Source organism: Rissa tridactyla, chromosome 2 (genome assembly GCF_028500815.1).
Source record: "Rissa tridactyla isolate bRisTri1 chromosome 2, bRisTri1.patW.cur.20221130, whole genome shotgun sequence".
Lineage (NCBI taxonomy): Eukaryota > Metazoa > Chordata > Aves > Charadriiformes > Laridae > Rissa > Rissa tridactyla.
The window spans coordinates 151,011,529-151,035,732 of NC_071467.1; the positions used below are offsets into that span (position 1 = coordinate 151,011,529).

Below are 24,204 nucleotides of genomic sequence, written 5' to 3' on the forward strand. Positions count from 1 at the left end.
ATACCAATTTTCTTCAGCAGTAATATATTAAATAGTTTACAGTCTGTTCAGAACACACAAAGAACCTATTCTGTTCATTTAAATCTGTGTTCTGAATTTCTAATCTGCAATAAAATGTCTAATGTCTTTCATATTTCATATGCTGGAGTTAATCCCTCTTTTATTTAACAGTGTTATACTTCTTTTGAGGTATTTTAGATTTCAGATATTGGTTCTGTCTTATTCAGAACTGCGCTGATACATCACCATTGTTGTGGCATGTATCATTTCATCCAAAGCTCTTGTACTAGGATGCAAATCATGCTTCTTACAGAATATATCTTATGAAATAGCCCCCTACCTGTTCTCCTCAGCTCTACTTTTTAGCTTTCGATTCCTATTAAACTTGCGTACCACAGTAGTCCCCTTGACGTCTATAGATTTGGATGTAGCAGAGTGCAGAAATAAGTTCAACACAATCATTTCTGGTTTTCTGGTGTCCATCAAGGAGGGCTGTGCATGTTTGCACAGCACGTAACTGTGCGCATTTGTTTCTCTTTCTAACAGCTTTGCGTAGCTAACAACATGCCAGCAGAGCATCAGTCCCTTCCTTTACTCATATTAATGACTGACTTTTAAATCCTCTCATTAAAATCATAAAGTCATCTGGTTGCAAATAAATTCCACAAACCCCATTGGCATAACTCAACATTTGACCTCCTAATGGCCTTACCCATAAGGGAAAGAGGACATCTGTGCAAACTGCCTGGTGACACTGTGTTTCTTTTTCAGGGTTTATGACAAGACTCAATTAGCATGGTCTTCCCAGCCCAGGACTGATAAAGATCTCGCCTACTGGAGAAGACGAGGACAGGACTTCAGTGTGCTACTGAGCTATTCCCAGAAAGGCGGCGTGGAAATGAAAGGCCTGTCTGCAGCCCCGGGGGCACCCCGGCACCCCAGGGAGAGTCAGCTGAAGGTGGGGACGGGCGCAGGGTATGCCAGAAGAAGCGGCTTGCAGGAAAGCTGCGAAGTGCCCGGCGACTGCAAATGGCAGAGTCTGGGAATGGAAAGCTGGAACCAGACAAAAAAGGCAGGGAGGCAAATGTCCGAGGGTGACAGGGAGAAGCTGCTTCAGGAGCTGTATTCGCTCACCCTGGGAGATAACGTACTGAGCACCCACAACAAGGGGAAATCACAGTCCTTGCCGAGGGTCCTTTCACCAGAGAGTATGAGGTGCGTGGAAATGCCCTCCCTAAACAACAGCAACAGCTCACTCAGCGTAACTAAAACCCCCTCCTATCCCCCAAACAGACTGAGTGTGGAACCAGCCAAGCACCACGAAACGGGAGGCCATTTCCTTCCCCTAGTGAAACCCAAGTACGGGAGACCTCTGAAGCCTCCGTCTTACGAACTGCAGCGGCAGACAAGGTCACCTGCAGAAACTGTGGGTTTCCAGGACCACTACCAGAAAGATGAACCCATCCCCTACTTAGCCAAAGTTAATGAGCCAAGGCAAGATGCTTGCATTCAAGACTCTGCTTTGGAGCCCCCGGTCTATGTACCTCCTCCATCTTACAAATCCCCAACTCACCAAAATGTGACCCCACATCCCCTCAATGAAGTGCCTAACAATGACACGTATGCCAGCAGTGATCAGCAGGGTCCTGTGGAGCGGGTTGTCCCCTGCCAACGACCAGCTGCCAATACTTTTGAAGTGGGAGGCGACCCTTGCAAAGACAACCACCTTCCTCATGGGAAGCAAAGCCATGCGAGGCGCCCTGCTGACTACTTGCGTTCTGTTCAGTATATTCCATTTGACGATCCTCGAATACGACATATTAAAATTGCACCACCGGAAGGTCTGCAGGACAACGCTAAATACACTGAAAATGCATGTAGTCCCCGTTCTGGTGCTTTGCAAGAGAGAGATCTTGAAGTACAGTACAACAGTGCCTTCTCGGATGCATCAAACTTGACCAATTCTGCAAAGGGAGAAAGAACTTCCAACAGCTCCACCCATAGCAACAGATGGTTGGCACCATCCATCCGAGATCAGGAAAATTGTGCCTTGCCGGACCAAAGAGATAGTTGTAGCACAACTAATCACAGCCCCCGTAATGAAGCCAGCATAGAGTACGCAAAAGGCAAACTCTCTGTAAGAAATTCACATATGGACAGCACCTGTGAGACTGTTACAAAAGTGAAAAAGTTTGAACCTGGAACTGGGATGCAGAGCAAAAAGAGTTCAAAGAAAAAAATGAATGAAACTATATTTTGTTTGGTCTCTATCCCAGTTAAATCAGAATCCAATCTGCCAGATACAGATAGGAACAACAACATAACCCAGAGCCCTGATAAGAATGGGTTTGATAACAATGGGGCTTTGCAAGAACAAAGTCTCTTAAGTATGTCTTCAACGGACTTGGAGTTACAAGCGCTTACAGGAAGCATGACCAATAAAAATGAGTTACAAAAACAAGAGTTGTGGAGACCAGAAGAGTTCAAACAAATGAATGACCTCAGATTTATTCAGCCTACAAAACACAGAGAGCTCAAATACTCTGGCTCCTGGCCAGGTGATCAGTACAAAGACCAGCAGACACAGACCAGTTTTACTGAAGAACCTAATAGCCCACAATTTTTCCATGGTAAAAAGCCTGGGCAGCCCAGTAGTAACAAAACGCTGTCTCCAAAGCTCCCAGGATGTACAGCATCCACCACAGGGTCAAAACAGGCGGGGTTGCCTTCTGACGAGAGAAGCTGCAGACAGACCGCCTACGGCATGAAGGGTCAGATGCACCTCAGTCAGTCTAGCAACAGTGCATTTTCCAGGACCGCCACCTCGGTCCTTCAGGCCCCATCTCCAAAAGCCCACCAGAGCCAGCCCATGCCTGCCCAGGAGAGGGAAATCGGCCTTTTTCCCCGGGGAGATATAGTTAAGGGAGAAGCAGGCGCTCCCTGCAACAGTAAAGAGCTGTTTGGGCAGTTTCTGTTGAAACCTGTCAGTCGCCGTCCCTGGGATGCAATAAGTGAGCTAGAAAGTTTTAACAAGGAGCTGCAAGAGCAGGAGGAGAGCACAAGCAGTGAAGAAGATTTGGAAAGTGCTGCAGCTTCTCCACAGGCAGGTGCCCTTACACAGAGGAGGGCATCCAGAAATGAGAAGTTGAACCAGGAGCCAAAATACGGTAGGAAATCAGAAATGGTGGTCTCAGAGGTGCCTGTATTTAAGCCAGGAAGAGTTAAAAGTAAGTCTGAAAGTTGGAGTGTGGGGACAGAGCATGGCGGTGAGCCGGGCTGCGTTGGCTCTCAAGGCGCCTCGCAGCCAGGAGGGAGCAGTGAAGGAGTCAGGCCAGCAGATGGAAGTCTGATAACAGAAATGAGGACAGGGGAAGCCAAGAGCAGAACAAGCAAGCAGCAAGTTCGTGTGGGCCCTCTCAAGAGAGTTTTGTCCAGTAGCCCAAGCAGTTCATGTCACAGTAATCCTTTCAATAACCCTGTCTTGCAGGAGATGAGCGAAGACCAAAATTACCTAGACTTTGTTAAACTAAGCAAAGGTGTAACTCCCACGAATGATACGGCATTAGAGAGAGGCTCAGTAGTACGCTTGTCACTAACGAAGAGGAACCAAGGGCGCTCTGAGCCGGATTTGAGGTCAGTGGGACTTGATGTAGCCCCAGGACCTGGTGCTAACAATTCCGATCACTCTTCAAATGCAAATGCAGTGGAAATCCCTGTGAATGAGTCATTGCAGGCCAGAGCTGCAAGAATTTTAGGTATAGATATAGCAGTGGAGTCTCTCCTTCCAGATGACCATGTTGGGTCCCATGCAGGCACTAGCCCTGCAAATGGTGCCCAGGACTTTGAGTCATCACTGGGGAGCACAGTAAGTGAAAAAGAAGGAAAAAAAGAGAGTTCTTATGAAGGCAGACGAAAGTGTGGCTGGACAGAGAGTGCTCTCTTTGTCAGAGCGGGAGGCCGATCTTTATACCCTGATGAAGGCCAGACCACTCACCAGGAAGCCAGCGCTAAAACACCGGTAACTGAGCAAGTTCTTGAACAACCTGCGAGTCCCAGCCAAGGTGAGGACCAAAACTTGGTTTGCAAGTCAGCTGTGTATCAGCATTCAGAAAAGAGAGTGAGAAGCACCTCAAAAGTGATAGAGACACTCCAAGGCAAGCTCACTTCTCCACCTAGCCGGACTGCCATGGATCGCTTAGTGCGAATGAAAGAAGTTGACTCTGTGTCCCGGATGAGACGTCTGAGCATTAAGAGTGCAGACTCGGGAGAGGAGGTGGACGAGGAGAAGCTGTCGAGGGTACAAGAGGAGAGAGGAAACAAACTGGCAAGCTCAGGGGCTGTTTCCAAGCGTATTATCTCTCTCAGTGAAAACGGATATTTAGGTGGAATGGACAAGAAGAGGATCGACAGAGATTTTTCTTTAGGTAAGACCCTGTGGTGGGAGATCCAAATGGGTACTGTTTCCTTAGGTAATGGGCATGATCGGTTTGCTTATGCCCACATAACGCTGCTCAAATAGTAACAGGCTGTAGGTGGTACTGCCCCTGCCTGGTTGCCACCCGCTTTGCTCTCCTTGTGGAAGAGATAACATGAGTGTTCTCTGATCCCATTTTAGGAGAAGTTACTGTAAAACTCACTTGTGATACCGAAACTTATTCACAGAGACAGGAGCGCTCCCTGAGGTCTCATCTCTGTCTAATTGTTTCAGGGAACAGCCAGCTTCAAACAGCAGAGTTCAGAGATAGCCACTCTAGTGCCAGTGTTTGGGAACACGTGGTGATTTAATCATAACCTCTCCTTGAATACCCATTTTTTCCCTCTCTAATACTTAAGTAGACACATACTATATCAGAGTTCAGAAGAAACTAAAAATAAAAATCTGATGTTCTTCTGTGACGCCTCTGAGAAATGGCTGCGTTAAGGGGCCTGGAAAATTCTCTCTCCCTCTCTCATGAATATTTTCCAGATCAGATGTTGAGAATAACTGTTATCCCCAGGTCAAATGGAAAGTTGACTTTTTCAGTGAACACCTTTTTTTTTTTCTTGGTGTTCCTCATCTCTCAAAGGCGTATAAACTTGTGTAGTCCATATGCATCCCCAAAGAGTAACATGAGCTGTTCTCTCTCCAAAACACTTTTCATACAGCATTGTGTTGAACAACTGAAAATCAGTTGTTGCCATAGATCTGTGTAAAGGGATAAATGTCCCAGGCCACCTGTCTACTCCATTAAATTAATTGGAGTGAGCAAATGTGTGGTGTGAAAGTTGTTAAATTACTATTAATCTCCTCCTTCCTTTTACCATCCTCTCTGTAACAGCTGATGTTCTACCTTGAAATCTGCACAGGTTATTCATTAAACCTCATCGATATAAATCTGTTCACAGTTTTCCAGTACAGAGGGACTGAAATTAAATGGAGCATAGTTTAAAGTGGATTTATGTATTTCCATCTGAAGAGAAATATTTGTATGAGTTCTAAGTATTGACTCCTGCAGTCCTGCAGCCTTTCCCTTCATGTCTTTTTCTGTATCCCACAGCTCTGTGTCTCTTTCTGCTCTGAGCTGTGTTTCTCTAGACCAGATTTTCCAAACAGGCTAATTTAGCTCCCTTGTATCCATCAGGTCTAGTATGCCCCACATGCATTTCATATGCTTTCCTCCCTTGGGGTTTCTGTTGGAGTGAAGAAAATAACTGTTGTGGTGACATGACTTCAGGGATGTATCAAAACAGATTGTGTGTGTTTTATTGGAGAGTTATTCTGCAGTAAATTAGGTCTAAAATTATCCCTCTTGCTGACAATGCCAGGCTTGTATTCCACAGTGTGTTCCCACTGCAGCAGTTCCCTCGCAGACGTAACAGCCCTCCCCACGTCTGGATAACATGGGTGTCCCTTCCTGCCGCGCACATCCAGTACCACATGGGGCGGGAAGGCTGGCTTCTTCCCATCCAAAAAGACCTTGATTTGCTGATGGCCACAAGATCGTCACCTTACCCTAACGGGGCAGGACTGAAGACTCCTGTTTGTAGAAAGGCGTGATGTTGTGTCTTCCTCTGTAAATCTCACTCTCAACTTCCAGACTAGCTCGCTGGTACCATTGAAATCCAAAATGAGAATCCTGGAAAACCATTGTATTTGTTGCTTTTAAAGAGTAAATATTGCTAAAGGCCATTCTATTTGGAACGAGGTTGGGGGATGTTAGTCTTATAATTGCAGACTGGGCCCGTCGCAGAGGCTAGAGGCCTTTGCAGAAACAGGTTTTCACATGTATAATGCAGCTTGGCAGATGAACAGTCGTCTCTCAGAGTAAGAACTCTGCCGAAACTCAGTGCAAGAAGCTGATCTTACTATGCAAATACTGCCATTAGAAGAGTATCTCCAAATGTTCCCAAATGCACTGGATGTCTTTTCTCCTTTGCTGTTTGAAGACTGCTTCCATGAGGCTGCTGGTCTGGCTTTGCTTCTGTAGAGAGCATTTCAAATGAGCTTAACCAAATGTTGAATAGACATTTCTGTATCAGTGCTAGAACTCCAATGTTTGTCCCCCCAGCAGTGGGACGTAGCCTGCCGGTCTGGCCCTTTTTTGTCCTTGGTTTAGGTGCTCAGGGTATGGGTAAGCTTTCCAGGAATAAACTGTGCCACGCAGAAGCTCCACGTCTTGTGGCCTGATTTTTACCCTCCGCCACTCCTTGCAACAGTGAGCACCTGCAATTTTGTGGGGAGCTCTATTGGTGTGAATGTGCCTGGCTTCAGGAAAATCAGGCTTCTGAAATGTGAAGCCATTTTTATTCTTAGGTAAACCTCACACAGAGCAGTTTAGAATTTTTGTATGTTTTAGCAGTTTAGGCGGCAAATTTACAATTGAAAAAATGTTACTGCTTTAGAGGCATCTTCCCACACCATCAGTGCATTAAGCCTAGAAAGATGCATCGTTACCCTGGAGTGCACTAGTCCTCAAAGACTTTTTTTCTCTTGATTTTTTTGCATTCATGTGGTGTCTGTGCTTGAAGTTTGGAAATACCAGAAGAGTCTGAATACTGATAAGCAGTTCTGAAAACATAGGTGTTGCTGGCACAGACTCCCTTCTTGGCTGGCCTAGCAATTCGAGGGGAGTGGGCAAGAGAAGTGATAAAGGATCCTGCAGCAGGAATCCACCCACTGGGGCCAAATCCAGAAGTTCTTTCCTAGTCAGTCCCCCCTTGATATGAGTCTGGATGCTGCAGATGGACGCGGGCACACATGAGTAAAAATTTCCCTCTGTGGATTTTTATGCTTGTTTTAATGAAGACATTCACTCACATCAACATAAAAGTCCTGAGGGTGAATGTTTTACTCCGAAGTGTGATACTTGTGTATGCAACTATTTTCACTATTTTCAACTGTTTAAATGCGAGTGCTGTGGGAGTGCAGCCTACAGGAAGGATGCTTAAGGTTAGCACGGATATCCAGGTTGCATAAGAGCAGCAAGTAGCACATGGTAGCACGAGCTGCAGTGCCAGCTTGTCCAGGCCCCTCTGTGCCTACAGACACCTCCATAGGTAGCTCTGGTTCCTCCACACCATGACTGTGCATCCCAAGGAGCCTAGGGTAAGTCAGGCATGTGCATGACCTCCATAGGTACCCCTGGTTCCTCTACGCCATGACTGTGCATCCCAAGGAGCCTAGGGTAAGTCAGGCATGTGCATGACCTCCACAGGTAGCCCTGGTTCCTCCATGCCATGACCGTGCATCCCAAGGAGCCTAGGGTAAGTCAGGGATGTGCATGATGGCACAGGGCAGGCAGATCTCGCAAGGCAAAGCCGTTTCATTACAATCCTATCCCAGAGTCACAAGGGTGAAGGAAAAGGCTCATATTTGCTCACTTCATGGATAATGTTGGTATAAATCCAATAAAAAAAATATGATAGAAGAGTGTCCTTGGGGTTCAGGAAAAGAAAAACAGAGAGTAGTCTGTCCTGTGAACTGACAAGAGGTAGGCTAAAAATGAAGACCAATGTTAGTAAGCCAGTTCAGTGCTTGAGTTAATAATGTTCAAAATGTGAGCTGCAGTTTTGCAGACTGAAGTGAGACAGTCTAACCATAGTGATACAACGCAGCTGTGCTTTCCTGTATTCTGTTGAATTAATCTGAACCCAAGGATTTGCGATCGAATGAAGAGACCCTGATGACTGGATGGCATCATTGCTGCTTCAGCCAGCCTTAAACGCCCTACTAGGATACTTAAAACATCTACTTGTTCAGTACAAAGGGGAGCAAATCTTATCTGAATCTGAAAACTAGAAATAATCACTTAACAGTCAGCGTGCTTGTTCCTACCTGCTCAAGATTTCCCAAATTATATCTCCATGCATTTGATCCAAGTTGCTCCTGCATTACATCAGTGTAAATACAGAATTTGGGTCAGGAATGTAGTATGTATCTTTAAGGCTTAAAGTCCAGTATTTGCTTCTTTTTAATAAAACCTAGGGAAAAGATGTCTTATTTCCGCAGCTAGCAACATTGAATAGATTTCACAATACATTATTAATAGTGTCTTCTTGTCTTTTTTTCAGATACATATGACCCCACCAAAGTTGAAAAGGTGTAAGATGAACAGAGAGGAGAACAGAGAATTCCGCTCTACTAAGAATGTTTCACTGATTTTTTTTTTCTGGGTGCTTTTTGTTTGTCTTTTGTTCTTTGATGCTTGGAAATTGCCTCCATTTGTGGTGTTCATGGTGTACTGATAATGCCTTTACCACTGCCACTAGGAATTAGCTATTCGTATCTGAAACTGTTGCGGAGACTACAGAAAAATCTGACTTCTACATTGGAACCATCTGGCTATGTAGCGTTAAGACTTACTACCTACTGTTGGCAAAGAGTTTTTATCTGAACTCTATTTCAGTCTTCAGCGGGGATGATGAAATGCATGAAGTGAGGCTTTTGAGCTTTCTCTTTAGTGTAAATGTAAATGTGGGAGATTAGTGAAATGATTTTTAAAAGAATGTGAATTTATAAGCTAAACTTCTAAGTATCTACAGTCTAAACTTTGTTTAACTTAAGGGATTTTTGGCCATAAGCAGAAAGTGCTGCTGCACTACGTGGGGGAAGGAATGCGAGAGAATGGTAGCAAAGACTGATGGTGAAATTATTTTTGACTTCCAGAGTATGAATTTACTCGGATTAAATACTTACTTGCCACCTAGAGAGAAGAAAAGCAAAAACCCCAAAGCTTCTAAAAGATGGAAGACTTTTGTAGTACAGTGTACAGAACCTGTAATTATAGTAGCTGGCAACTAGTGTTTCAAACCAATGCAAAGTATACCACTGGCTGTTTTGCACTCAGTATTACCTATTTTTGTTTTCCTGTTTAGAAATTCTTTATATGAAAGAATAGTAGCTGGTTTAAAATAGCCCATTTTAACAAAGTAACTATATTTCTTGTTACAGAATACTATCTATTTTTCTACGATGTAAACAATTGCTAACAAGTGGCAAGTATAAAGAAGTATTATTATTATTATAATTATTATATTTTAAGAAGACTTACCCCTCTGAGTGAAGGTGCCCCAAGCAGATTTCACTTGTGTATCTTAATGCACACTCCATATTGCCACATACTCAGTAGTGCTACCTTATTTTGTTCTGAAAAGAGCCATCTATGTATGTATGTATGTATGTATGTATGTACTACAGGGTTAATTTCTGTTTTTCCCCACTCAACCCTTGGATCGTTCTTCTTGGAGCCACTTTCTGAAACACAGCTAAGAACTGTCCGGGCTGGTGTTGTGTTCCTGCCATTGCATTCCAGTGACGGTGATTACCAAAAAGTGGGTTTGGATCTTTGTCCCGGTGTCTCTGAGCGGCTCAGATAAAATACCTGGTTTCTTTCTTTTACTTTGTTCCCTTTTACAGATTATGGGTTTGGATTAGGCCAGTGTATAAAAATAAACAAAACTGGGTTTAATTCTTCCCTGAAGTCAACTGATGTTGCTGGGGAGGAGTTCAGGTGTCTTCTTGATGGCATTTAAATACATGGCTTTAAGTATATTTTATCTGCACACACAAATGCATGAATTACAGAGTTTATAATAAAGCCTATGCATTCTGCTCTTTGATACTGAATTAGCCTGCATAGTATCTGTGTTTTTAAAGCCTTTTTGTCCACTCCTGTGTGTTTTTTTCTAAGTACCTGTGTACTAACATTCTTCTGATGACTTGTTCATGTACTTCACTGGTCTAATCTACTGGCCTTTTCTGGGTTTTAGCATAATTTTATTTTTAAAAATCTTCTAATTTCTTTAAATATTTTTTCCTAAGCCTGTAATTTGGAAAGAACGATGGGGAAAAACACTCATCCTGTTTTTTGGCAGCAAGAGTTTCTTGTCTGTAACACATGATTCTGTTAAATATGGACTATTTAAAGCTCGTTTGAAAAGAAAATGTGGTGTATAATTTATTTTATTAACTCTTGTGCATGCTGTGTAGCAATACTTGTTGACAAACTGTTCCCACCACTCTTACTGTATCCACCTTTCTTCATCACCATCTAAGACATCTAGGGACTAGTAAATAGCTACAAAACATGTTTTACCCGCCTCCCCCCACCCGTCCCAATTCTGCCCATAAAAAAACAATTCTTAAACAGAACTGTTTCAGCTCTCATCATCCCACTTACTAGTAAAGCTGAGATGCCTAGCAATAACTTGAAAGTTTTAATTTATCCTTGATTTCTGGAGAACTGAAAATTGTTCCATATAATCAGTCCTGCTACCTTCAGTTCACGTCTCTGTGGAACAGGAGTTTTCTGAGCATTTTATTTTCTGATGGGGAGGGGGTTAGTTCTGCAAGATGTCTGTTTCATCAGTCATGACAAGTAATTACTTTTCCAATGCACATAAGCAGCCAAGATTTTAAAAATGAAAAAAAAAAAGAAAAAAGAAAGAAATAGGAAGCAACAGTATTGCGGGGAGGGTTTCATTGTCTAAGAATCAGAAATTAAAACCTAGAAAGTTAGTGAACTTTGTTTTGCAGTAGTAGGTGACTTACCAGTGGATGACAGGCTAGAGTTAGTACTGCTTTAAAAATAGTGTATTCCTCTAACACACTGGCTGCTTCATGTCATGCACACAGCTAGGAAATACATGGAGTACATTTTTATGAATGGTTGTGGCTCAGTGTTTCTCCAGTACCTGTGCCATAATTAAAATGTCAGCTCTCGGAATGGGCTGGATGGTACCGTAGCTGAGCACCTTTCCAGAAGCCTTTTGCCAGTTGAGAACAGCAGTAAACAGCAAGCTCCTTTTACACCAGATGTAGTTAAAAACCAGTAAATGGTGACTTTCAGTGCCTGTCTCAATGGGTGCATAAAACTGTCATGGCAACAGCTGTCACTGGTAATGGCAACGGCAGGAGCTCAGAGGAGGAGGATGTGGCCGTCTGGTTCCAGTGCCTCCTGGAACGCAGGCGTGTGACTGCAGAGCGGCAGTGAAGAACTGCGTTTATTCTCAGGACGAGGAGCAGAGCTAGAACCTCAGAAATCACGTTGTTACAAGCTGTTGAGTATCCAGCTTGTGCTGTGGCTGTACTGGTGTAACCAGGGAAGCTGGGGTTGGATGACAGGTTATCAAAGTGCTCGGTTGGGAAGATACCAGTTTCACGAGCATTCCCAGAAAATCATGCAAAAAAACCCCGTGCCTGGTTTATACATTTAAAAAATGTTTAATGGGGAGATTCCCCAGGAGATGGATAGCTAAATAGGACCTGCCATCTCCTTCCATTTACCCCGTTGAAATCCAGAATGGTTAGTCAGCCTAAGGGGCAAGCGATGGTAACAGCACCTTGGTGGCAGTGCTAAGTTGCCAGGAAGATACACAACGAACCCAACGTTTCAGGCTCTTCTCTTCTGCCTGAGACAGCAGACTCACCCGTGAGCTGCGGGGCTACTGAAGTCCCGCTTTACTCGCCCATGCGGCCGGAGACAGGCGAGTCCCCGGGGCGCCGAGCGGCGGCTGCGGGAGGGGCGCTCGGGGGGATGCGGTGTTCCGAGGGGAAAGCGCTCCCTCCTGCGGCTCCCCGCAGCACCAGCGGGAAGGCTGCTGCCACGGCCAACCGCTGTTTGCGGATCCCACTCCGGCCTCCTGGCATTTTGAACTAGACAGAAGTGTGGTCCGAGAAGAACTGTTAAGTATGTGTTTCAAATCCCACTGCCATCACAGCTAAAACGGGGGTGGGATGCGGGAGGGAAATCCCTCTGAATGACTCAGGATCGCCGGTGACTGAAATGCCCAGTGATATTCCTGACCGAGCATCACTTGTCACCTACTAACTCAAGAAACCTCCCCTTGGTTGCATTTCATGCTACAGGTTTTATGGCAGGTTAGTCATTACTGCCAACTATCCTTTACCAAACCCATCAAGTTTCCTTGACTCAGCTCCTGATCTTGGGAGCAAATAGTCCATATACTGAAACATCCAATAACTATCGAAAAAAAGTAAGGACAGCATATGCTTAAAATGGTCAAGTAACAGAATTAATAACTCACCCTTCAAAAATAACCAGTCCCATCAAGCTTATTTACCTAAGTAATTAGAAATTAGCAAAATATTTCTGTTTGTTTAATATCATAAATCAATATTAATATCTAGGACCAACATTCTGTTGCCTTTGCCACATGGACAGCCAGCTGAATGTTAGTTTTACAGTACTCGACCTTCTCTTTGTGTTAAAATGTTGATATTTTCTTCATTGGCTCTTTTCAAAGGAAAAAACAGTGGAGTGATTGGAAGAGAAGTGAAATGTTCTTGCATTTTAAATGGCAGAAGTTCTTGCAATTTCAAAGTGGGCACTTTTGTCCTGGTTCAAGATCTGATAGAGGCAAGTATATGTGAGAAGTGAACTTTTACTTGGCAGGAGCCATCACCTGAAAGAAGAGAGACAAAACAGTGTTAAAAGGAATGGAAAGGCTTGACAGCTTGTCAGACTTTTGAACGTTTTCTGTAACACTGTCCTTTTGGAGGACATCGGTATTTTCTTGGTTGAGGATCAAACGATCCCCTAATTTCCCTTCACTGGCAATAAGACATGATGCTGCAACCCTAATTTAGTGAGATTTAATTACATGTGGAGTCTCCAAAGTTTAAACTTCTATTCTTCTGCATAATCACAATAAAAGAGCAAGCTGAAGATTTCATGAGATGATGACTATATCATTGAATTCATTCAAAAAGTTGGGAAATGGTGATTTAATTCTTATTCAAACTCATATGAAAATGTTCATTGCACCTCCCCCTGGGGATTAAATGAAAGCTGTTTACCATCAACTCTATTTTTAAAGAAAAAAATGCTTCAAACAAATAAAAAGGGAAATCCTGATATCAATAGCAAAGCCCATAATGCTACCTCCCACCCATGCTGAAAAATATGTTTGCAATATGGCTTTCAGAGCTGCACAGCAGGGAGAGGGTGAAGGGAACTTAAGTCAGAATTGACCGACACATGGCTGAGATTAGAAATAAAAATTACATTTCCCAGCCAAGAGAAACCGCAATAACATACAGATTATGAAATGAAGGGGGAACTTTCCACCCTCAACAGCAGCAATCTCAGCCTTCTTTTGAGCTCTGGACCAGCAGAGAAAATAATCAGAACCATTCCAAAAGCCATTCCTAACCTGGAAGGAAAACAAGGAGATATATGTGCCAGACAGTATATCAGTATCCTTGTGTCTTTGTCCTTACACAATGCAGATAATTCTCCACACTGACTTTCAAGATACTGTGGCCTATCTCCAAAACTAATACTATGTCATTGTCGTGTTTTTCTGCTCTAACTAGCCCAAAGACAGATTTAGAGGGATAAAAAGAGAGGAAATAGAAGTAAGCAATTAAAATACTATTTATATGATATCAGAAGATTAATCTGTTTTAAGCATTTTCTTTGTATTTTTTTCTGCACAATGCAAATACTGTGGTTTTGGGCTTATGTGTAAACTGGAGGGGTGATGTTATTAAAGAGAAGACGTTCTCCAAATAAAGATTTTGCATGGATATGCTCCTCTGGGATGGTGTTGATGTTGTTATCATGGGTCAAAATGGAGCATGTGCTTTGATGTTTGCATCGCCTTTGAGAAAGATAAACGTACTGGTCAAGTGTCAAAAGGCTGCAGTGTTCTCCTGCGATTTCAAAACCTGACGTTGTGACTGGCCTCTTACACCATCAGGTAGAGCAATTGTGTTTACTTGAAAGAATTACTTTCCACATCCACACTTTCTCAGACCCACACAGACTGTAGGTCACTCATTTCCAAGTTGTGTTCTGTTTGTTCGCTACCTTTAGGGTACATTCTGCCTCTGCGCGAGAGTTGATTCCTCCTTTACTGCCTGGCAACCAGCCATCTGCACTGGGTGAACCTACGGTGTCAGAGCATTTTCCACTCCATGTGAGTATTTTCCACTCCCTTTGCACACGTTGATATGGCACTGGGATAGTTTACTTTGGCTACATTGCAGTAAAGAATGGCATGCTCTGTATCTGTGCTGATAGGACTTCAAGAGAGCTAAGTTATCAAGTTAATATAAAAAACCCCCTTTTTTTTCAGGCAAAAACATGGGCTGCTCATGGCTAAAATGTGTAGCTCTGTCTTTTGTCACTGGCTCACAAGCAGGTTAGACCTTACTGTCATGCTGTGGAAAAGCAATGGATTCATTCTGGTACTCCTTACCTGTCACCAACAGACCTGTGGAACAAGAGACCAGACAGACCCAGGGAAATGGAAATCACAGTGGCAGTTTTGCTCTCTTTTTCTTTCCACCATCCAGCCAATCTGATCTCACTTCCCCACCTTCTTGAAGTACAACAACCTCAGCCCAGCATAATCCTATCTTCCAGCCAATTTGAATGTAGAAACCAATTTTCCTATTCGGAAGGAGAAGGCAGGCATTCAGTTCTTTCCAATTGGTAATGGGTGGGGGGGTTTTGTTCCTACTCTTCGCCTTAGTTTTGGTCCCTAAGTCAATACACGCATACTCTTCATTACTTTTTTTTCAGAAGCGGCCATATGTGTGGCTATGGAATTGACATGTTTGCTATAAGCTACACCAGGAAGAAGTCCCCAGAGCGCCTAGGGATCAAATTGTCCTGTTACCCCAAGACCTAATGCTTCACAGTGAGGGGCTGAACATGTCTTGGGGAGCCTACACACGCAGCCCAGTAGGAAAGGTGAAGGCATGAGGGCAGAGACCTTTCTGCAGTTGCTCCCACCCAGCTGCACCCACCCTCTCTGCAAAGAGGTGGGTGGCTGTAGCAAGACTAATGCTGGCTGACACCAGCAGGGAGCCATCTCTTGCTTTTGCTCTTGGATGTTACCTGGCCAGCACTCCCATGACATGCTTCAGGTGGTCAGATGTTCTGCTGTCTGCCATCAGACAGGGACGGGGCTGGCCAACACAGTCTATGCTCTCTCCAGCCAAATCTGTAGGTGCTCAGGCCCACCCTGGACTGCAAAGCAAGTCAGTGGGAAACATGGGGGCAGCTAAGGATGAATGGATGCAGCTCAGCCCTCACTCAGAAGGTTACTTGCTAAGCCAACCAGAAACGCTCCCAGCTGCAGGGCTCCCCTTCACCCCCTCTCCAGCACCAGTTGCAGAGCCACAAGCTCACTCACCCTTTGCCACACTAGCCCACACACGCCTGACCCTTGGCTAATTGTATAAAACCTTTAGCTCTTATCTTACTCTACGCACACCTCATCTTCTTTATCTCTCCCACTGACCTCTTACACCCCTAGAGCACGTTTGACCCTTCCTGGGTAACAACGGTATGCATGTCCAGGTTCAATTAAAGCTATATTATCTCTCTCTCTGTTCTGCTTTGAATCTTCCCTTCCTTGGGGGAAAGAAAAACAGCCCCCTGGGAGTCTCTTTGCACCATTTATGCAGGGAGGTGCTAATGCTAGCCTGCAGAAGTGTCACACCTCAGTGGGTGATGCAGAAAGGAAGGAAGCCAACTCCCTCCTTTTACCCCTTAAAATAAGAAAAAATCTTGTAATGATAACTGAGATCAAGGCAAATGTTTGCCAAAAAAAAATAGGAAAAAAGTCGTTAAATCTCCTTGAGGGGATATACTACTGCTCTGCAGCGGTGTACTTCAAGGGTTTGCTGTATTTCGCTTTGCCACTGATTTAACAGCCAGTTCCTGGGAAGTGCTGGGTGGAAAAATGCTGCCCTAACCAGTGAGTTTCAGCTTCTCCTCTTACCCCTTCTCTACTCCATTTAGCCTGCAAAATATTTAGACTTACTTTCTGTGTGCTGCCCCAGGTACGGCCTTTAGCCTCAGTCTCCCTGTAGTAGCAACAACAGCAGCAACCTAAAACCCACTGAGCAAACAGCACAGTGACCTAGCCAGCTCACGTCATTTGAAGTGGCAGGGTTATGACATTCTGTGGGCAGGAAGGCTTGTCATTTGTCCCAGTTTCTCATTATTATTAACGTTTAGAGTATAAAGGAAGTCCTCTGCTCTCCCAGTGGTGGGTCACACTATTAATACCCCAGATGGCACAGGACAAGAAGGGCTGTAAAACTCAGGATGTGGGTCACAGGATGGCTGTCTGCTTTCTGTCTGGGAGAACACGATAATAAACCCTCGCAAAGAACTCTGATAACACCACATGAAAGCAGTACAAACACTGTGGAGATCTTCAACTGCTGTAAAATGTCATCGCTCTACTCACTTTGTGATATGCTGCTTTTCTTATTTCCTTCCCTTCTCAGTCTCCTCTTGAGTGCCCGAGGCTGAAAAGAATCCACAAAACTTTTTTTTCCTTCTGCATTACTTTTCAACTCCTTCTCTCTCCCAGTGCAGGCGCACCTCCATCTTCCTGCAACACCCTCCTTACCGTAAGCAGCTCTCGTACAAATCGGTCAGTCCAGCCAAAGGTCCCCTGAAGGATATCAGCACCATGCCAAAAATACAGGGCCCTTTCCCCTGCCCCCAGGAATCACAGTCGCTGCGGGGAGGTGGGTCAGGACAGTCAAACAGAGGCCACCAAGCTCCTGGGCCAGATCTTAAGCAGAAACATTCCTTATGTAAAAATCATCCTTTATTCCCCTGGAGAAGTGAAAAACAAAATTCATGGATGTTGTCAACTCGTAATAAGGGGATGTTCATGGAGAACATTGTGCATTTTATTGCTGTGTACTTTGCATTTTCATTATAAAACGATTATTGGCTATGGTGTTGGTGTTTTAATAACCCCTGGGTAATGTTTTTGATAACAGATTTAGAAAGAGGACTTGGGGGAAGTGGGAATAATGAAACAATTGTGGATTCATTTCAAACTTCCTAAAATGCTCTTTGAAAACCCCTTTTTTTCCCTCCACAAAAGTATTTTTAAATTTTTTTTATCTGCTTACATGTCCAGATTCCCTCCACCCCCAACTTTTCATACCACAACCACAAAAGCCTGCTGTGCACACAGCTCTATGGAGCAGAATATCTATTCCAGCTGACGTTATAATTCACTGTTTGCTAGATGTTGGTGTCTACATGTACATCTGTACAGTTTTGTTGACTGCTGAGAAATTATACCGCTTTAACTATGTGAGTGAATTTTGTAATATAGGTCCACATTTCGCTAGCCAGGGTTGACAGGTGTAACTCATGCCTCGTAAGGCAAAAGAGATTTATTTATGTCTTATATTCTCCTTCCCCCTGAGATAGGAACTGCCCTCTACTGCTGAATCTGCAGGATATGCCCTGTGACACCGACTTCATCTGGCTGAAGAGCTGTGAATGGGTCTGAAAACCATATCCCACCCCAGCCTCCCTCCATGCAGCGTGCGCGGGAGAGGCAGGGAGCCGAGCAAGCAGCATGGGAGAGGGAAGCGGAGACCCCTGATACACACAGCTGTTATCTGTGATAAGCTGCATCCTGTGCCATTCTCCACCTCGCTACAGCAGGGAAGGCGTTTGAACTCCAGGACCCTTTCTCAGTTCAATCCCTATCTGACAAACACACAGCAGGCAGCTGGAAGAAAAAAGCAAAGTTCAACCCATCCCCAATGACTCAGTTTCTAAGACTTCTGACCAATTTCCTAAAACTCTGCCTTAAGGATTTTTTTAGGCAGTGTCGGTACATTTGAACCATATAAATAGTTGAAGGGGTTCATAACAGCTGTGGAGCAGCGAAGCAAAGCGAAGCGATCAAGCTGAGAAGGGAAACAAAAAACTCAATTACATGCAGGCAGGGCAGTAAAAAAGCCAAGCTCCTTTCAGGAGAGCCACTAGTTTAAAACTGCTGCAGCTGACCTCTGATCTCCTGTCAGCCCAGGAACCTCACTGGAGGGTGGTTGTTGGCTTGCGCTCCCCTTTACAGGTGGTTAGTAACCACAGCTCTTGGTCTGACAAGGGTGTGACTGTGCTCTTCAGTGGAAACTCCTGGGAAGGTGGTGGTGGACCTCCTTCCCCAATGTCCTCCTAAAGAATTCTTCATGCTTGAGTGTGAAGAGAGTAAAGACGTTAGCAGAGACAACAAACATGGTTGTGACACGTGCCTCCCTTCACTCTGGGTCATCTTTGTCAAGCACTTGTTCCCCCTTTCAGTGTCCACCCTGTTTCTACACAGTAGAGCATGACAACTGTTCACGGGCCTTGGTGGCCCGTCAGCGAGTTGGCCCTTTTCCCTCCTGTCTAGCCAGCTCACAGCACCCCTCTGCAGCACTCAAATCTTGCTTCTCCATTTCTCCCTCACACAGAGGAGCCATGTGGCAACAAGGAGGCACTGCAGCCCCTTCCTCACAAACCCCCTCAGAGGCACGGCTATTGGGCCATGGCGGCCATGCCACCGCAACCTGCAGAGCTGGCTGCCATCACTGCCACACTGTCCCTGTCCCTCCTGAGATGGGCCCTGAACCTCAGCCAAAATCTGTGAGGAAACACCAGGGTTTCCCACACCCGGGGCCGCTGCTGGGGCAGGTGCCATTTTGTGCCAACGCTGACAGACCAGCAGGCTGCAGGTCTCTCATTTGTGGAGATGGCCGCCCTCGGGCTGCTGCCATGGCTGGTTGGTTGTTTTCCACAGAAGAAAGTCCGTCAGTGAAAAATTACTCTGTTTTTTTGGTTTTTTGTTTGTTTGTTTGTTTGTTTTATTGGTGTTCTTTATGTAAGGCAAACCATGACGAAAAGTTTGTACAGTCTTTGAGGCTACTGCCCAGCCTGTGCCACCCCACCCTGCACAGCCTCCTCAGAGGTGCCCCAGCGTCCCTCAGATCACGGGGCTTTATCAGAGAGGGGGAATTTACACAGGTGAATTTAACCCTTCCTCGCAGCCCTGCAAAACACCGCGCCACAGCCCCGGCGGGCAGAGCCGCTGAACCCCGTCGTCCCCGCTGCCACCGGCCGCGCTTCCCCCAGGCCGGCGGCGGGCCGGCGGAGCTCGCTGCCCTCCTCCCGCCGGCTCCCTGGAGCCGTCCCCCGCCGCGGCCACCGACCGTACCGCCGCTCCGCTCCGGGCCGGGCCGCCGGCGGCAGCCATTGCAACAGCGCCACCTGCCGGGCCGGGCCGGGACCGGGGGCGGCTCAGCGGCTGTGGGGCCGCGGCGGGAGGCCCAAGGAGAGGGGCCAGGCCCCTGGGGTGACAGCAGGCCCCACGCGGGGGTCTAGGGGCTCTCAGGGACCGTGGTGCTGGGGATCAATTTCCACCCCCCAGGCACACCGGTGACCAGAGGGCGCAGGAAGTCCTGAGAGTCCCTGGGGAGCTGACCTGGCACGAGGCAGAGGAGGGACCTTGGCCCTGTGGTGGAGCAGGGTGGGCCTTGAAAAGCTGCTGCCAGGCCCGCCATGACCAGCCTGCCCAAGTGTGCTCAGCCCCGACAGGCCGAGCTGGCAGGGAGGCCATTCACCACCCTGACCGTGCTCATCTTCATCCCGGCCCTGGGGTGACTGAGCAGCATGGGGGACAGGGAAGAATGTGGTGGGGAGAGGGTTGTGTGCTGACCAGGCACATTTAGCAAAGAGTAAAGGGGCTTGAGAGACAACTGAAACGCCAACAGGCTGTGGTAGGGCAATAGGATTTAGCAGCAACGTTTGGGGACAGGTTGGATTTGGGTGGGAGACAGGTGGAATAGGTGGGAGCTGGTGGGCTCTGAGTCCTGTTGAACCGGAGCCTGGACAAGGGTCAGAAAGAGACAGTGGTGGATGAAGGTGGGGAGGCCAGGTAGATGAGGTGTGGTGGCTTGCTGCTCTCGCTGGGGCTGTGACACACTGTGAGGGGCAGTTTCCAGGTTTGGCAGACGCGGAAAGAGACAAAAAATTCAGAAAACCTTCCACTGGAGCTCACACTTCCTTGGATTTACCTATGAGGCATGTATCAATATACATTTGTCCTGAAGCCATTTTCACTGTGACTTTACGAAGGATAGGCCTACCTGGGAGCAGGTACCTGACCTCAGGGCTCCCTTCAGGTCTGTAAAGGCACCTGTTGCACCCCATGGCTCAGCACTGCTCTTCATAGGTAGCCAGTCCATCTGCTACTGTTAACCAGTTTGGCCTTCTAGCATCCCTGGGACAAGTGGGTTCTGCTTTAGCAACTTGCCCAGATGTGGGGACTTGCAACTACACTATGAGAGGATTTCCCAGGACTAGGAAGCGATCAACAAAACATATGTGAAATTAGTCAGTAGTGTCACAACACTCACTGGTTACCACCAACCTTTTAAAACATCTGTGTGCTTACTGACATCTGCTCTTGGTTCTGAACACAGTACCTCTAGTTCCACTTTGGCCAAACAGCATCATCAGCATTTGACTCTTCAGTAAACCCCTCCAGAGCATCCTGCTTTCCTCCCATAGCCATCCTTCCTCCCTGCCCTTGGTGTCATGTCTGGCTTGTTCCCGTGTACGCCTTGCACTCTGTCCAAAACCCTCTGTTTTTAATTCCTCTTTCTAGACTGGGATGCCAGTAATTAGTAATCAGTTTACTCCAACTAACGGCCTATATATACAGATACAATTTCTCCTACACTTACTGAATATCCAGTTATTTATACAAAACAGGATAGTTTTAGGAGAGACTGACATGTAACCCAGAATCTCAAAAAAGAATAAAACCCAACGTATGGCAGCCAGACTCTCCGCTCCACCTGGTACATACCCAGATTGTGAGGTTGGGTTTGCATACTCCATGCTGCTGGACTCTTCTGGCAAAGGGTGATCTTTTATTTTTAATGAATATTTCAAAAGACCCGGGGTTTCTTCCAGTGATGGTTTTCATGGAGGTAAAGAAATAAGAGGCTGCTTTCAAAATTGGATTAACCACAGTTTCTTCCCACTTGCCAAATCCTAGCAGCCAGAACTCCATAGCTCTTTTCATGCCAGCCATCCTATATTCCAGTCCCAAATATGTAACACATAATAGCATCTGACTTCGATACCACAACTGAATTGTCCAATCCTGGTCCTGTGGTTTCAGACCCAGCGTAGGCAAATTTGACATTTCACACTTGTATGGAAAATAGCTTGAAGGCAGTGAGTAAAATGAAAGTCTATGGTTTTGTTTTTCATTGTTGATTGTGTTGAGATGGGAAGGGGTTAGGCATGTTAGCTTGATGCTGGAGGAGGAAAGCTGTGTCTTGGCATTTCTTTTATGGGGAGCTGGGGTCCCAGGATGACTGGGAACACCCACTGATCTGAACAATTAATTGTCCAGCTGCTCTGTAACCTTATACATTTTTCGCAAAGTTTGAAAGAGATGTTTCCAAATCAACCCCATTTTTCCTGAAATTCGTCTCAGTCCCAAGTTTACCTTAGATTTTCTCCCAACTTTTGACCTCAGTGAACTTCTGTTGTGGGGAAGGGGACATTTGTGTTGAACCATGTCATAGGATTAGCTGGGACAAAGAAAGAGGAACATTTCAAGAGTGCAGTAGCATTAAGTTAATTTTTCACCCTTTATTCTGATGTAAACGGGTTCCATGAACTTGGCAATGCCCTTTTTCCTTTTACATCTTATAAAATGTTGAAGCATTTTGGGATCTGCAGGTAGGAAAAGGTTGTACTAGCACTATGTCTTTATGAGTGTTTTTTCCATTCTTTCTCCCCTGTTCTGCTTAAAATGTTTGTTTTCCCATCACTCTACACATCTTCTCTTCCCAGTCTTGGCTAGGAGATGGGCAGATGCCTTGATCCATCTCATCTTCTGTGGTGACACAAAAGGCAGGCAGTGCCGTCACATTACCTGTGCTGTGTCAGCCTCAGCTCATTACACAGTCCTTGGAATTGCCAGCCCTTTCCAAGTTACAGAACACAGCATAACATTTTTTACCTATAATGATCCCTTTGGTGTTACAGACTATAGAAGGGAGATGAAAGCCAAGTACTTCAGATCTCCCTGGGTAGGGAGAAACACATGGCAGTTCTACTCCTTTTGTCTCCCCTTGTCCCCTCACCTTCTGATACTGCCTATGATAAGGCAGGCTACTCATGTAAAAGACACTGAAGAGGGAGAAAATCCGTAGTCATGACAGCAGGACAAAATAACGAGAAATAAACAGAAAAGTCTTCAAGTCCTGCAAATTGAAACTCCTCTTGTTTCAAATAAGTAATAGATCAGACTCTCCTCTGCAGCTCTCCAGAAGCATTATCTGACTTTTTTCAGGCTACCCTACAGGGAAATGCCTGCCAGCCACCACCTCTACACCAACAGTTCTCAAATTAAGTTTTATTTCACAAGAAAATGCAAACACAGCATCCAGCCTGATAGATACAGATAGATAGTTGTGGATGCCCCATCCGTGGAAGTGTTCAAGGCCAGGCTGGATGGGGCTTTGAGCAACCTGGTCTAGCGGGAGGTGTCCCTGCCCATGGCAGGGGGGTTAGAACTAGATGATCTTTAACGCCCCTTCTAACCTGAACCATCTCTGGTTCTGTATCTGCAGTCAATAGATACAAAGAGCCCAGCAACTCCCTTCAGGCACTTGGAGCCAGGAGGGGGTGAACATCTCTCCAGGGACAGCTATCACAAGAGCCCTGATTCTTCAAGCACGTCCTCCTGCTCCCGCTGTGGCGAAGGCCAGGTTTGAGCCCAGCAGCTGAGAATCTCACCCTCTGGCCGGTTCCCAGCACCTGCAGGCTTCTTCCTGCCCGAGTCAGACCAGCTGCTTTCGCCTATCTCTAAAGGGCACACATTTCTGTTACACTGTTTTTCTGCACAGATTTATTTGCGTAAAATGAATGTTCTTTAAACCCAGGTTCTTCTTTTTTTAAGACCAAAAGTCTAGTGCCCTTCACTGCAGCTGTGTCTGTCTTTTAATGTGTAAGCCAGTATTATTTTAAAGATCTACACAAACCCGCTTCAGGGAGCTCTTCTCTCCTGCAGTGCAAGAGGCCTTTGGGAAAACATGTAACAGTGAAAACAAAATCCAAAATAATAGAGATGAGCATAAAGCAGAAAACTCAAAACAGCATCTGGGATGATAAATGTTCAAGCATATCTATCTCATGTTATGTATCTAAATCAGAACCTTTTTTGAATCACTGTTTAGGTTCCCACATTTTAGCCCTTAGAAAGAGAAAAGCAGGTAAAGAGAGGCAATGCTCACACAGAGAGAGCTGGTGTCAAACAAATGCTTTTCCTTTCTCTTTCAAACAGGGCTTTCTGCAAATGAACCATCATGTGTTTAAAGAAGTGATTTGTAGGAGAAAAGCAGCTGATTTGTGTGAATATTTGTTGTCACCTTGATTTAATAAGGGATCAATTCTAGTCCATGAGTTAGTCCTACAGATTGTTAGTGTAGGTTAGAAATGTAGTGCTTCAGTCTGAGCAGATTGGCTACTCGCATTAATCAAGAGACACTATCACTTTTTGGCTGCAGATTTAGTTCAGTACAACTCTTGGTGTCAGTCTAATCTCAGGGAACGTCTACAGGAAAATGTAGAGAAGTTTCTGCAGTCCTTCTAGGTCTTTATAAAACACCAGTCCTCGGCTTAATAGCTTTGAACCGTATGTGGAGAAACTCTTATATTAAGTGCTATTACAGAGAGGTCTAGAACCTCCACTTATTATTTGGATTGAACAGTTTTCCCTGCTATAAGACTCCAGTCTTCCTTGCTTGTGATTTTGCCAAATTTAAAAATGTTTGGGCAAGGAGATTTTTAATGCCAAATATGCAGCTTGAGCTACTTACAAGATACAAGTTAAGGATGAAAAACACTTTTTTTGACATGGCCT

At 45.3% G+C, this 24,204-nt stretch overlaps 1 protein-coding gene across 4 annotated transcripts in view; it reads left to right on the top strand.

Moving 5' to 3' along the window:
• The window catches only part of JCAD (junctional cadherin 5 associated), a 68,300-nt gene extending 54,271 nt beyond the window's left edge, over positions 1-14,029 (top strand). For 2 of the 4 annotated variants that reach the window (XM_054191861.1, XM_054191862.1), the window contains 2 exons: positions 772-4,424; positions 8,551-14,029. In XM_054191861.1, coding sequence (XP_054047836.1) covers positions 772-4,424; positions 8,551-8,585 — 3,688 coding nt within the window. In that variant the 3' untranslated portion in view covers positions 8,586-14,029. Of the gene's footprint in view, positions 1-771; positions 8,524-8,550 lie in introns of those variants that run through there. The other 2 variants (XM_054191859.1, XM_054191860.1) reach the window with 1 other exon arrangement.
• Positions 14,030-24,204: the final 10,175 nt, after the last annotated feature.